Below are 15610 nucleotides of genomic sequence, written 5' to 3'. Positions count from 1 at the left end.
TTCAAACAACCGCTACCTACACCACTGGAGCAGTTCATGCTAATGCTGTTCTATGCATTAATTAAGCCATGGTTATGTTTGCTTTAGGCAGTTATTGCTATCCACACAGCTTTATCCTTAAGAAAGTAAAAGAGGCAGTAAAAAAGAAAAGCAGTTTTCTGCCTGTCTGTCTGACTGCTTCAAACTTTCCTGTTTTTCTTTATTGACTGCAAAAACAACATAAAAATAAGTGAAAATGTCTTAGATTAAGTGTATTTAACCTTAATTTGAGCAGGTAAATAAAATGATTTGCCAATAGAATTAGTTTGGTTTACTCTTAAAATAAGGTAATTAGATTATATGCACTTGGAAAAAGAAAATGTAGTTGCTTTTTATTATTTTAAGTCTAAATAGTTTTGTTCCATTGGCAAAGTGTCTCACTTACCTCCTCGATTCAAGAATAAATGCACTTATTTTAAGAAAAATTACCTATTGAGATTTTTTTTCTAGTGTTTTTGTTATGGTTTGCAGCACAGAAATTATAAGTGCATATTGGTAAAGTGTGCCCACGTAGATAATGGAGTTTTAAAATTATCCAACTTAAAGACCAATTTAAAAAAAGATCTTCATTAAAACCCCAGGTTAGCTTTTTAAGTGCCAACAGCAAAAATATCTATTGTGCTTCGTTTTCAACAAGGTGGTCAGTATGACAAATAAATACAGCACAGGTCCTGTGTACCTGTTTCAAAGAGCAAGAACACTGGTGTCGCACTGCTTCAAACATCCTTTTCCTGTGTAAATAATAACTCTCCTCTTTAGAAATATCCAGTCAGTTATAAAATGGTGAATGTTGTTAGGTTCATAACACATTGCATGAACTGCTTTGACACTAGTGTTTTTTTAGGAAGCAGGAAGTTCATTTTTGTCTTGTTCCCTTCTAGTTAGTTCCTAGCTCCAGCCTTTATAACCAGCTAACTTAGATTTCTGTCATATGACAAAGCCAAGAGACTTGTTATACTTCAGATACATTACCGAAAATACTGAACTTTCCCTTTAACCAACATTGGTATGCATTACTTCAATGCTCTGTAGACATTTGCCATCTTTTTAAACTGAGGCAGATGCTCTTCTCATAATTACTCTGTTTGTCCCTTTTTGTTTCGAGTCTCCAAAGAAGTCGTCTGATTGGCACAAAAGCACAGCTGCAGCATATAGGGTTTGTAGAAACAGTCTTGAGCTCTGATGGCAATGAAACTATTACATTTTTAGGAATCAGTTCAAGAATCCTCTTGAAAAGGTTAATTAATGGCAAATTGTTTGTGTTTGTTCATCTAGTGTGCTCTATAAGTGTTAAAAGATGAGTGTGCTCTCAGGTAACAAGGTGATTCAGCCACTTGAGTGTAGCTACAAAAATGAATATCTGTGCTTGCTTATTGTGCTGGAAATCCTCCCTTTCCAATATATAGATATATTTTCTAAAGATGAATGTCCAAGGTAAACAATTTTTTACAGACAAAGCATTGGAAAAGTACAAAAATTGATAAAGTAAACATGTTAATATTGCAGGACAAGGTTTTCCTGTCATAGTAAACAAAAAAGGCCTGAGTATCCGGTTGTGCTTTCTGTAAATCAGTTTCATATAAAGAGAAAAGGTGTAATGGGCAAAGATAACACCAACAAGAAATACCAAGTTGGCATCATTTGTGTTCAGTATAATCCTTACGTTTCATTCAGGGCGATATATTTCCATATCTCTATATATTAGAGTTATCTTTCACTTTTTTAGCTATAAAAATTACTTTTAATTTCATTGGCATCATGAATTTACTTTGGGGAATAAAATGAAAAAGTGCTACGTAAAGTTTAATTTTTAGAACAGGGATTTTAGGGGCAACACAGCTGAATAAAAATGGTCAGTGTGTTGCAAATAGAAAAGGCGACAAGTAGTGCTAGGGGTTCTGCAAACGGGTTGATTTTATAGCCTGTTTGATCCCTGTAGTAATTTTTCTCTCCACACAAATAAATTAGTTTTGAAATCTCTCTCAACGCGTGAAAGAGGAAAGTCAATTTTCTTCACAGAAGATAAAAAAGGGGAAACAAATACTGGCTTTATGGGATAATCTTTGCAATATAATATTTCCATGTGAAGAGGCTCAGAGTTATTTCCCTATGGCCTGTTTACAAGGTAGGCAATGGATAAAATATTAAGAATTTAATGATTTTTTTTCAAAAGATAGTTGCTTTAATACAGATAGCAATTTTCTGAATTAACAGGGATTCCCAATTTGATGAAAGGGCACCACCTTTATGAGACATACAAGACAGCCTCAGTATGTGTAAAATACCACCAGTTTGTTGCTTTTCATATAAACATACAAATGAAACTTGTTACTAAAAATATTTGTCCAGTTTTTTCATCTCCTCCTTCCCTCCCCAAGCCTTGAAGCATATTGTGCAAGTATCTGCTATTCAGGATATGACTGAACTCTAACAGGTGAGGTATAACTCTGTTATCAGTTCACAGTTAAGTGAATTAGTATAACATATCAGTCAGATAGACAAAAATACAAAAAGTTTTTTAAAGGGACTAATAATAGAAAAAAAAAATAAAAACTACATAAAAAAAAACATTAGTAGTTCTGTTCACGTGACTTTTCATTTACTCTTCTGTTTTATCACCAGATAGCAAAGCTCGTGGAGCCCAGGAGCAGGGGGATCTCTACGCTGCCATTATTCATGTTTCCTTGGTTCCTCCTCATCAAGCGTGCACTCCGCAGCAGAACCATTAGCGGCTGAGGTTACCTGCAAGCAATGAGCAGCAAGATTTAAGCACCACAGATTAAAAAGTCAGATAGCCTCTAAACCTAAGAGCAGTTTTGATCATTTTTATGGTTCTATTAAAAAATATGTAATACGTACAGTAATATGTAACTTTAGCAGATAGATTACTTTGCATCTCTATTTATGATAAGTCAAGAGTAGTTTTTCATTAGAACTAAAGCTAATGACTCGGAAGAGAGAAGCAAAAGTTGACTTTTGCAGACTTTTTCTATCAATTCTATTTTATAAATCTTTAAAATGCTTTCATATTGAATTTGGTCATTAAACGGCCACTGATAAGCATTTGCATACAAACATTATAGAAAGCTAAATGTTCATAATAGAGCATTTGTAGTATTTGTCACTATTAGCAGAAGCCTTTATTAAATAAAATGGAGACTTGGTATGAGTTAGCTGATATGGTAAGATATATACTGCATATAAACCAACTTCAGAAATTCTAAACTAAAACATTTGATCCTAAGATAAATATATAAAAAAAATAGCATGTTTTTCCACATAAGTAAATTCTTCATATAATCAATTTTCCATGAGAGAATCAACTTATATGTTGGAAAACCAGGTCTGAAAGGAGTTTTTTAAAAACCAAAAGGTTTCAGTGTATATTTATTTGAAAAAAGTCCTGTATTTATTTTTGTTTCATGCAGACTTGCACATAAGTTTTAAAAAACCCTGATTTAATTTCACGTTTCTTTCAAGCCATCAATTTTTTTCCCCTAAAACTAAAGGCCTCTTATAAGTGTATTTTCTTGGGTTTTATTTCTGTCTTTACAGATTTTAAATAATTGCCTCTATTTTGGGCAGAGCAGCCTCTTGTGTTGTACTATCAAGTGTATGCAAATCATAAGTCCAAATACAGTTTAATATCATTAATTTAATTAATGTGACTTATTTTTATAAATTTCAGAAACACATAGTTTAAAGATATCTACTTATGTCGAAGTACCAAATGACATACTTGGAATTAACTTTAGTGTTTTCTTATTTTCTGTTTTGAGTAGATACATCAGTTATACTATGAACTAGCAGTCATGAATTATTAATGACAATGTTAAGCATTAAGCCAAAATAGATTTGTCTAGAAGTTATTACAGAAAAAGCTGCCATATCTAAAATTGGACTAATAATAACTAGACTCAAATAGAATTGGTTGGTAAAAAATACCCTGAATGGCCTTCTCAAAACCCAAACATTTATCACTTCTGAAAATTTTTTTTTAAGATAATTAAAAATACTTTTTGGCATGATAGTTATTGGGAAGATTTGCACAGAACTGTAATATTTTGACCATTTTTCTTACTATCTTACTAAATATTTATTTTAATTTACAAACACTTCCCCTAAGTAGTACAGTGTTAAGAGTGTTTCATATAAAAAAACATGTTTCTATAAAGCCTAAACTTTATATATATTAGGTAATAAAACTAATCGAAGCTTAAGGAAATGTTTGGACAACCAAACAAAAATTCTAGTTATGGTAATTGATCTACCAGCAACAAACCACAAACATATGAAAACAACTCTATCAAAATTAAAATAAGTAAATACACATAAGATGGAAAAATATGAAAATTATTCAAAAAAAAATGCACTTCACATTAAACAATATAGTTGGACATGTTCTATATTTGGATTTTTTGCGAACATCATGCGGCAGTGAGCAGCAGGATTAGCAATGTAAGTCATGGTACGTAAAGCAAAACAAAATGTAGAATTAGAAAAAAGCACAAATACTGGAAGTAGCACACCTTTGAGTTCCGGCTATACTTATTCAAAAAATATCCTAAAATGAACAACACTGAATGGGTTTTTGTTTTTTACATATTTATAATGTTGCTTAGCAACTCCATTCATCCTCCTAAAAGCCTCATCAACAGAGTTCCTCTACCAAGGTATGCAAGTGTCAGGGAACCAGCTATCTCCGGCTGCAAACAATGATAACACATCTACAGGTGTGATTTTTACCTGTTTTACATTAGAATTATCGCAGCTTTACACTGATTTGGCCAAGCCCTCAAAGTTAGGAGAAATAAATTGTGTTAGAGTATTTAAACCCTGCAAGGAAACAACTCACTCAAGTGTGATTGATAGGTGTGCACCAGTAATATATGAACTGCTAATTATGCAACATTTCCTGTGACTACACTTTAATCCAAGGTTAAATGGATGACAGCAAATATGATCAGCCACAACAAGATAAAGTGAAGTAAAGCCTCTAGATATCTTGTTGAATTACTTATTTAGACTTTATTTAGAAAATCTACTTTGAAGTTATGTTACAAAGAAATCTCTTAATAAATTTTATTTTATTAAGGATAATAGTGTCTTTCAAAATCACAAGTCATCATAGAGCGGGGCGTCCCTGCTCAAACACAGCTGAATTAAATGACTTAATTACCTCTAAGTGGTAACAAGCCCCTCATTTGATTCAGCTTGATTCAAAATGGTGAGGTCAAATATAATCTCCAAAGTCTGCAAGGTCCACCTCTGTCATAAAGCTAACTTAAAGGAGAATTCCGGTTTTTAACACTTTTAGCCCATTTTCTGTAGTGTCCAGGATGAAATCGAATGATCGACACCAAAATTTTGACAATTGGTCCTGTCTCTGCTTTTTGGCTCATTTAGAATCACCCCCTGGCTGCTTTAGAATGGCTTGCATAGAGCATGTCCGATAATGTCCTTAAAACAACCTTAAACGTTCTTTTTTTAAAATATGCTACTCACCGTGTCATCAGCGCTGTTCAATGACGTTCCAAAAAAAGTTTCGTAAAGAAAAAACGTTCCTGTAGTGTTTTATTTAGCATTTTGTAAATCCCATTGAGTTCTGTTGGAATAGTCAATATTCCCCTGCCACCGGAAACGGAAATGGGGCCTGTTTACACAGTTGTAGTCTTTTCGCTTCACTCTGTGTACTCCGACGTCGAGAATCAAGAATCCACCTTTCGTATTCCATTTTCAGAGTTTTTTAAAGTGTTTAACAGAGACGTTAGCACCTCGACGTCGGAGTACACAGAGTGAAGCGAAAAGACTACAACTGTGTAAACAGGCTCCATTTCCGTTTCCGGTGGCAGCGGAATATTGACTATTCCAACAGAACTCAATGGGATTTACAAAATGCTAAATAAAACACTACAGGAACGTTTTTTCTTTACGAAACTTTTTTTGGAACGTCATTGAACAGCGCTGACGACCCGGTGAGTAGCATATTTAAAAAAAAGAACGTTTAAGGTTGTTTTAAGGACATTATCGGACATGCACTATGGAAGCCATTCTGAAGCAGCCAGGGGGGGATTCTGCATGAGCCAAATAGCAGAGACAGGACCAATTGTCAAAATTTTGGTGTCGATCATTCGATTTCATCCTGGACACTACAGAAAATGGGCTAAAAGTGTTAAAAACCGGAATTCTCCTTTAACTGCTCCATAGAATACCACCAGTAATCTAATGTTTCATACCATGTGTGCGATATGTTAGCTACTGTAAATTAAGTAAAAAAAGTGAAGTTGAAAATGTAGCTAAGCCAACTAAAAAAGTAAAAAAGAACATTTAAAAAGTTAATTAGCTAAGTTTAACAGTAAAAAATTAAGTTCCAGGATATGTATTAATGTTCTGATATGTTTCTTTCTTTATTTCTGTAGGTGTTTTTCATGAATTTCTATATAAAGCAATTTGGATTTTCTTTTACAATATTAGGTGAAATTATTATTTTTGGTAATTACATTAGCCTTGATTTTTGGCCTGAAAATTCTTGTTTTAATGTTAGAAAAGTAATAAGTTCTTGTTCTGTCCTTAAATAAAACTCTTGACTTGAAATTTTGAATTTCAAAGTATTCCACTGAGTGCCCTGTAAAGGGTTAAACACAAAAGCAGCTATTCCAGAAGAGTAAACGTAGTGCATTTACCTGGTTCACTTGTGGAAAAAAACAAAAAATAGCGTGTGCATCTTATCTTAAGCTGGGCATACACTGTGCGATTGTTTTCTGGCGTTGCACGCAGCTACAGCTCACAATGCTTCGTAGTACAGTGTGAGTTCACAGCTCACGATGTATGTTCTCACACTATGGGGCCTGATGCTCTGATGCGATCTACCTGCTCACAAGTCTAAAAACGACATCGGACTCGGCTCCGCAGTGAGATGGAGCTACTCTGACTCGTCTATCCGAAAGCCAAACCAATAGAAGAGGAATATGAAGCTCACTAGAGTGAAATGCCTTGGAAATATGGGCAATTTTGTGCTGAAAGCCCTAAGAAGAAAAGGCGGCGACGTGTTTGGACAAAGACATGGCTGAGCTAACGTGGCTACTACGGTCTGTCAATTTTACTGAAAGAACTCCATTTTACTCGCCACCCCCATGCTTCTGCGTCTTCATCTGAGCGCCTGAAGAAGAAGGAGAGTCAACTGAAAATCAAACATGTTTGATTGTCTCCCTACTTCATGATTCCTGATTGGGAGGTGGTCGTGAGAGGCTGATCAACCTTCATTACACCCTGCATACTACAAGATGCACGATCAGGCTGAAAGTCGGTCCGATGGGAAAATTCTCGCATAACAGCAAAGTTGCCCGGAAAAGGGCAAAAAATCACACAGTGTAAGCCCGGTTTTACAAATTTGAAGTGTAAAGCAAGCAGAAACAAAGCAAATCTACAGAATGAGCATGCAGCTGGAGGGTTATATAGAAGTCTCTAAGTCAGAAAGTGTTAATTGTACCTTGCATTCATCTACTAAGACAGAACAGTTAGTGTTAGCAGTAGCAGCTGTGGTAGCAGTTGCGGTTAAAACGCACTGGTTGGAATTGTTTTCGTGGTGGTTCTTCATATCATCATAATAGGACGGGGTCTTTGTCATCATTTCAATGTCGTCCGATTTAGCCATGTGTGCATCTAGCTCATCCAGCTCTGCTTTGGATAGATGGTACACAATCCCTGCACCATAGGAGTCGCCAACCACATTCACCGAGGTCCTGAATCGATCCCTGAGGAGAGCAAACCACGTTATTAAAACACATCATCATGTTTTATTAAGAACATCTATGTAAGAATAAAAAAAACAAATTAACAATGTCATCATGCTTCTATTAGACTCACAACAGCCAGTCAACAGCAACCAGCAAACTGATATCCTGAGTTGGCAAGCCGACAGCAGTAAGGATCAATAGCATGGTCACCAGGCCAGCACTGGGAATACTGGCCGCTCCCACACTGGCCAGGGTGGCTGTTAGACTAAAAAAAAAAAAAAAAAAAGAGGAATTATTCCCTGGATTTATTCAGAAAATTAGCTACACTTAATTAATCAAATCTCCTAATATCTAAAGCCAGTATGTTAACAATTTTTTTCCCCTTATAAATTTCCTCTGTTGTTGCCCTATTGTCATCTTTGAATAATTCAGATCTTCAGAGAAAATACAAAATTCAGTTTTGAAATGCAGTTTTTCAAGGGGAAGAAACTATAAAAAAACCCTATCAAACCTCTTAAAGTCCATGCTAATGTGCCATCCTTTGCAAGACAGTTGGTGGGAGGGTGGAGGATCAGCCCATTAAGATATTCAGGACTGTTATAATTTAGCCACTCTTGAAGGTGTCAAGCATGTCTACACACTACCCTTTTGCTTTAAGTCACTATTAGTATTGGGATTTTTTTTCCCTCACTGTATAATTGTATTAACGAAGGTTAAATCTTCATAATCTCAAACATTTAAGTGGGATTGAAAAGCTTACACAGAAGAAACACGTATAATGAGAAAATTCAAACTTTGTCTTTATTCAGGATCTCTTTAGCCTGCATAAAGAAAATCCCCTGGAGAGAACCAAATTTTGCTCCAAAATGGGAAATATGACATGTTTAATTTTAGGCTTCATTGATTTATGTGCCATAAAAGTGTCAAAGTGAGGGTCATCCATCTTAAGCACACCATGTGTAGAGTCTTTTGGCAAAGATTAATGAAAGAGAGCAAATGCCCGCTGTTTTTCTTCCTGCCTGCCATGAGGCTTGACACTGCGGCTGCCTCTCCATGCTGGTTTATTTGCTTCATTTTAATTGTCCTGTTTACTGGTAATATATGGTCTGGCTACAGCTCAGACCCTAGAAACTTAGTTTACAAACAACAGGCTTTTAACCCTAAATCACATAAAATAAATTCTACCATAAAATAGTGTTTATCTCACCTGACTGTGACAATCTGGCCAGGGTCAAGATACACACCATTCATCTGGGCAATAAAGATTGCAGCCACAGCCTCATACAGAGCAGTTCCATCCATATTGATGGTGGCACCTACTGGGAGCACAAAACGAGTGACTCTTTTGTCAATGCCCAAATTCTCCTCCAGGCAGCGGAAGGTGACAGGCAGTGTACCAGCACTAGAGATAAAAGCAGGAACAAGAAGGACTATAAATACACACTCAAACCACAGGAAAATAATTTGTACACAAAAAAATGACTTATTCATTTGTTCACTCATTCATTGGTATTCATTCTAACCTGGAAGCTGTCCCCAGAGCAGTGATCCAGGCCTGGAAGATTCCCAAGAAAAAGGTGAAGGGGTTTTTCCTTGTGATGACAAAGTAGATGCTGGGCAGGAAGATTGCTCCGTGGATGATGAGGCCAATAATTACAGTCACCATATACATGCCAAGCTGCCTGGCCACTACTTCCAAGTCCTTAATGGAGATGATCTTGCCACAAATCAGACAGGCAATACCAAAGGGAGAGTACCTTATGAGATGAAAAAGAGTTTTCTATTACTTTGAAATTAAAATATGGGAAAATCCAAAAAAGTTGTAGTACTGTTTAAATGATCAAAAATAACATGAAATTAAAGAGTTTGCTCTCGCTACTTTGGAAGGTTCACTTGTTATCGTGTTTGAATACCCCTGTGAAAATCTCCTTACTGTGTAATGCTATCTCAAAGTTGACTTTATTTTTCTGAAATTGTATTGATGAACCTGTTGACGTGACAACCACAGGTCATGCTTTCCATAAAACTGGCTTTTATGGAAGAGGCGCACTTTGGCACAAGCCATGCAGGGGACAAAGCAAACATATGGAAGAAAGTTTGCTTTTGTGTATGAATACAAAATGGACCTTTTTAAACTTTATGAAAAAACACATTTTTGCATATTTAGAGGATAGGAAACATTAGATATCAAGCCAGAGCTTCAATGGAATGGTTTAGATCAAACCCTATCTAACTGTCAGAAAAACACGACCTAACTCCAAGGTTCTTTCCCATCGAGTACCTAAAGGGATGGCTGAAAAATATAAATTAAAAAATGATCTCCATTTAATTCCACTGACCTTGAGATAATTGTAAAAGTAAACATGCCAGACATCTCTAGATGTATAAAGGACTACCACACTTTGCTGCACTGAGAGATGGAAGTGTTTACACTCTCTCATGCCAAAATATTGAATCTGGATGCCTTTTATTTGTGGAAAAAAAGGCTTTTAAAAAAACTTATTTACCGATTCATTTATTTTAAAATAAGTGTGAAATTTAAATGGGTCAAAAAAAAAACTTAATGAGGGATACCAACCACATGATCATGATGACAAGTTTCATCACAATCTCATTGAGGATATTGAAGAATTCAATCATGAGTCTGGCCTTCTCGCCCATCTTTCCCATGCAGATGCCAAATGCAATAAAGAAACCAATCAGACCTGTGACAGAAAAGTATGAATGCATCAGACCTTGCATTACAGCAATGCAGGGTTAGCTCATCAGCTGGCTTCAGCAGGAAGAAAGCAGAAAAGCATGATCTAAATATCTTAACAATTTCCCTTATTAAAGATATTTACAATGCCAAGTCCAACAAAAAAAAAATTCTGAAGATGACTTGTTCTAGTTGATGAAAATGCCTCAACAGCAGAAAAATGAAAACCTCTCCATCACAAGTAGCTTGGTTCTCTCTGCCTATTAAGTTTTAGCACACACTTGAAATGACTTGCATGGCAGCAGGATGATCCTGGCATAAACTGGATGAACATTTCAATGGTAGTAATGTTTGCAGTGCATTAATGACGTCCCAGGCTTACATACCCAAAACATTCATGCCACTTTTGAACTGAAGGGACTTTTTGATGATGAACTGAGGCTCCTTGGTAATGTTAGCAACCAGTCCCTCCACAGTAGTGACATTGACTTCCTCCTCAACAGCAATTTCCACTTTTTTTGTAACTGTTTGGATCTGAAAAATATTCATACAAAGCATTAGGGCTCCCTTATTGGTTTATTAATGTTTTATTACCAAATCCTAACACAAAGTTAAATTTAATGTATAAAAAATGTATATTTAGACTGTAATATTTCTCTAAATTAGATTTTTTTACTGAAATTAACAGTAAGTTCAGTGTGCTATTTGAAAGCAGCCAATTTTATTCCTATCAGAATATATCCTGCTCTGTCCCTCGGTAGATGGGCACTCATGTGTCAAATGTTTACTTAGAAGGGTTAGAAGAAACAAATAAAAAGTATGGACTGGCGACCTGTCCAGGGAGTACCCCACCTCTCGCCCGTAGACAGCTGGTGATAGGCACCAGCACCCCTCACGACCCCACTTGGGATTAAGCATGCCAGAAAATGGATGGATGGAAATAGAAAGTAAAAAAATCCCTCTCTGCCTGAGATCCTTGCAGTAATATTTGTCTGATTTATACTGTATGTACATAGCTACTATTTGCATGAAAGTGCAATAGTTATGTTGCAAAAGTCCTGCATGTTAAAATCTGCAAATGCTCCCAGTGTAAACTAGTGGGACGGTACAGCTAATATAATCTGTATCACGTAATCTGCATGGTTAAGTAAACAGCTTCACAGCTTTTGTCTTTGTCATGATCTGCGATTCTGGACTTTTTCATTCTGTGTACGTTTTCATTTTGGGTTGTCAGTTATGCTTTATTTTATGTTATTCTGGATTGTCAAGAGTTATTAAATTTTGGGGTTCTTAGTTTTACTCTTTTCAGCATTTTTGCTATTATTTATTCCTTGGTCTAGTTTCAGTTAGTTATTCTTTCTCTTATCCTTAGCCTATGTTTGTCATGGCTTCGGTTATCTCCAGTCCCTTCTCTTATCTTCTTGTTTTCCCCTTGGTTATTCCTTTATTTGTAGTCATTAGTTTTATTCCCCTTCAGCCTAATTTAAGTTAATTTCCAGTTACAGTTAAACCCTGTTTTCCCTGGTTAATCTTTGTTGCCCCGTAATGACCCTTACCTTTTCCCTTAGTTCCTTTCTAGCTCCTTCTGTCCAAACCTGCTCCCAATTAACTTGTTACTCCACTCTTTGTTATGTCTCGCATATATAATCCTTCTCAGCAGTTCATCAGTGCTGGATTCTCTTCATTATCTTACTCCTCATGTGTGTTACTACCTGGCATCTCCTGGTTCTCGGTTTCCTGCATTGTTTCTGGATTTATGCTTCTGTTGTATTTTTTTTTTCTAAATTAAATCTGCAAGAACTCATCTCTGCCTCCTACTACTCTGCATTTGGGTCCTCAACAACATCCACCAACCTTGACAATCTTAAGCCAACTTATTTCTATAATAGATTTTTTTCCCCTCTAGTTTAACATACTTTAAATTAAGAAAAGCCAATTCACACATTATATTGGAGCCTTTCAAAATTCTAACCAAAATATAGTCTTATCTATTACCTGTTGGAAGCAGGCCTGAACTAGATTCTCTGGGAAAAGATTCCTTATCAGATCAAAGAAGGCATCCAAGCTGGACACATCATCATTTTTCTCGCCCTCGCCAAGATTCTCCTTCAGCTTGGGGTTACCGGGGTGGATGGCTAACACCAGGATGACACCCAGAACAGCAGCGATAACTGTGGTGGACATGTAGTAGACCATAGCTCTGGTACCCAGGCGACCACTAGATTTAGCATCCAGACCAGCCAAACCTGCAGCGGACATCATTAAGATGTTAGAAGAAAACAGATAAAACAGCCTATAATAATTTAATTACAAATTAATTTGTGGATTATATGATCCAAATTAAGTATAATACAGAGATACTACAATAGACAAAATCGAAGGAAATAAAATACTTTCACTCTACATGAGCTATGCTGTTTTTTTTTTATACAATTAAAAGTTTGTGGTCATAATAGCTCGGTTTTCACCTGTAATTAAACTGGAGATAATGAGAGGCAAGATCAACATCTTTAGCATCCTCATCAGGATATCTCCAGGAAAGGCGATCACCATGACAATATCTGGATGAATGGGAGAAGCAACACGCAGCAACATCCCTGCTACAGCTCCCAGGATCACACCTAAAGTGAAAGAATAAGGAACATGAATAATCACTAAATGGTGATAAATTTAGCTTTAAGCGAAGAAAAAATATTCACAGTTGGAACATTTTTTATTTTTTTTTATTTTCTTTCCTGATGTTGATATTTGTCTTTCAAGACACCTCTGTTACAACTCCTACCTTCTCCAGTCAGTGGTAAACGAGATGCTATGGGTGACATTTAACAAGCAGCGTTTTGAAGATAAACTAAAACCAACTAACATCAGATTGCTTTAGAAGAACAAGCAAATCAAATTGTCGGGTTTCCTGGTTTGGCATCTGTAATCAAAGATAAACAGATTTTTTTTTTTTTTGCGTTTTATTTCACAAAATTGATATACAATACATAGTCATTGAATTCCAGTTTAAATGTAAATCTCCTTATTGCACTTTTGTCTTATAAAAATGTTAGCAGTTTTATAGTGGTTTACTCAGATTGTAAACATACAGTAGAGGTGTTTCAATATTCTATAAGCTTCTCATGGGAACACTTGTACACTGGCCATACTTTATTGCTTCAGCTACTCTGTCAAGATATTTGACAGCTAACCAGCCTGTGGGGCTCTGGGTAGTTGTACATATTTTATGTAGCTGAAACTAAATATTTCCATAGACAGGATAAAAACTCGGTCACTTTCTCTTCTGCACCAGGTAAGAATAGAAGAATAGAATATAATGGAAAATCCCTTTATTGTTCAACAATGTGGAAATTCTGGTGTTTACAGCAGCGAAAAGACTATAGAAAAAATGGTCACACAAATATGAACCTTAGAAAAATGTATAAGAATAACATAATAGTGAAGAGTTAAAAGATAAACAATAAAATACTGTACTGTAAAGTGTTTTGTAAAAGTAAACAGACCCACTTTCTGTGAGTTTTTGAATGGATAAAGTTTTTTCTCAGCCCCCTTCTCTCAAAATCCTAACCAGCTCCCGCAACGGTCAGTTAAAGAAATATAAATTAACAGAAAAGTTTGAAATTAAGATTGTTGAACTGTTGATTGTTGAAACACGTGCTTTCCATCGCCAACTATCAAAATCACTGCTAATTACGCTTTATCAACAGATCATTTAACAAATAGGAAACAAATATTTATATCAGGAATCACTCTGGTTTTGCTGGGAACTTTATAAATTACAATTCTTTTTTATTTTAACTGTTAAAAGTAGAATTTTGTCTGACATCCTTATTAAGTATGAGTTTGTTCCTTATGTATGTCAAATTATTGCTTTTTCCCTCCTCCTTCACTCACAAGACTATCCACAAAGCAGAGACAGATGTACTCACTATATCAATGGACAATTCCTGCATGAATTATTTTAAATGGTCTACAGTCAGTAAAAAAAAAAAAACAACTCAAGCAATCTCCCAGGGCTGGCAGCGTCAGGTGGATTCTACTGTATATACTCAGTGTTCTGAATTTCTCTTTTGTCCTTTGCCTTTGTAGTCTTTTACTTCACTTTTAGGCCTTTATCTGTAATATGACAGGAAAATGATGACCCTGTCGGCTCACTTAATGAGGGTTCTGGGATGTCCCATCCATTATGTGATCATTTATAGGTTACATAGGCATGATGGTTTAACAAATCTATTTAAAGATATGTTCAACAACCCCATCCTAAATGTACTTTATCTTGTCTCACATGTTAACCACTTTGCATGCATCACCATGGGTTGTTTGGATGACAAGTGTGTGGGAAATAGCCTTTGATACAAGCAGGTGGCCCCAGCTCTGCCATGGAAGGTCAGAACACCCAGTTATCATACTGTCTGGAACACTGAGAACAGATGGCGTCTCCTCCTTATTCTACAGCTAGCAGTAAAAAAAAAAAATGCAAACAAATATCAAAGCTTTTTATCAGACTTCTAGGAATAAAAAGGGGCTTAATTACCAAGGACGGTGAGTGTGAGGAGGAGGTTCTTGAACATTTTGGAGCAGATTTGGCCACATTTGGACCGGGGCCTTGCCTCAATGGGTTCCAGGTGGCTCTCATGCATCCTCACCTCCACTTGTTTAGGCATACTGTTGGCACTGCGACAATAACAGAAGAAAAAACAAACAAACAAACAAACAAAAAAGAGAGGTTTTTAACACATAATAATATAATGAATAGTTGTGTTTACAATTACATAAAATATCCTTAGATAAGCAGTACACCTTGTTTTATTGTGAATTTCACAGTGATATCTAAAAATATTACTTGATTGAAATGTTATGGTCTCTAAAAACCACATAGTGCTAAGCATTCAAGAGTTGCAAAGCTGTCACTTGAACACAGTTGATGGTTACTATAGCATCCAACAGATGGAAGCTGACAAGATGAGGCTGCGTAGGAAGTTCTTGCATTTTTTTTGGTCATTCAGTAAAGTAATAACCGTTTAAAAACAGTTTATTTCTCTTCAGTGCTTTACATTCAAATCCATCCATCCATCCATCCATCCATCCATCCATCCATCCATCCATCCATCCATCCATCCATCCATCCATCCATCCA

The 15610-nt window shown here is 36.0% G+C and overlaps 1 protein-coding gene across 3 annotated transcripts in view; it reads right to left on the bottom strand.

Moving 5' to 3' along the window:
- Positions 1–522: 522 nt before the first annotated feature.
- The window catches only part of slc1a2 (solute carrier family 1 (glial high affinity glutamate transporter), member 2), a 39487-nt gene continuing 24399 nt past the window's right edge, over positions 523–15610 (bottom strand). For 2 of the 3 annotated variants that reach the window (XM_015375723.1, XM_015375722.1), the window contains exons 2-11: positions 15008–15147; positions 12942–13094; positions 12469–12719; positions 10860–11007; positions 10354–10480; positions 9299–9532; positions 8983–9177; positions 7906–8040; positions 7529–7793; positions 523–2781 (exon numbers count right to left, since the gene is read on the bottom strand). In XM_015375723.1, coding sequence (XP_015231209.1) covers positions 2710–2781; positions 7529–7793; positions 7906–8040; positions 8983–9177; positions 9299–9532; positions 10354–10480; positions 10860–11007; positions 12469–12719; positions 12942–13094; positions 15008–15137 — 1710 coding nt within the window. In that variant the 5' untranslated portion in view covers positions 15138–15147 and the 3' untranslated portion in view covers positions 523–2709. The remainder of the gene's footprint in view (positions 2782–7528; positions 7794–7905; positions 8041–8982; positions 9178–9298; positions 9533–10353; positions 10481–10859; positions 11008–12468; positions 12720–12941; positions 13095–15007; positions 15148–15610) is intronic. The other variant, XM_015375724.1, reaches the window with a different exon arrangement.

This window comes from Cyprinodon variegatus, unplaced genomic scaffold (genome assembly GCF_000732505.1).
Source record: "Cyprinodon variegatus isolate N-32 unplaced genomic scaffold, C_variegatus-1.0 Scaffold124, whole genome shotgun sequence".
NCBI classification, from domain to species: Eukaryota; Metazoa; Chordata; class Actinopteri; order Cyprinodontiformes; family Cyprinodontidae; genus Cyprinodon; species Cyprinodon variegatus.
Note: the sequence above shows the minus strand (reverse complement) of the source record. Positions and strands in the feature narration are given on the sequence as shown.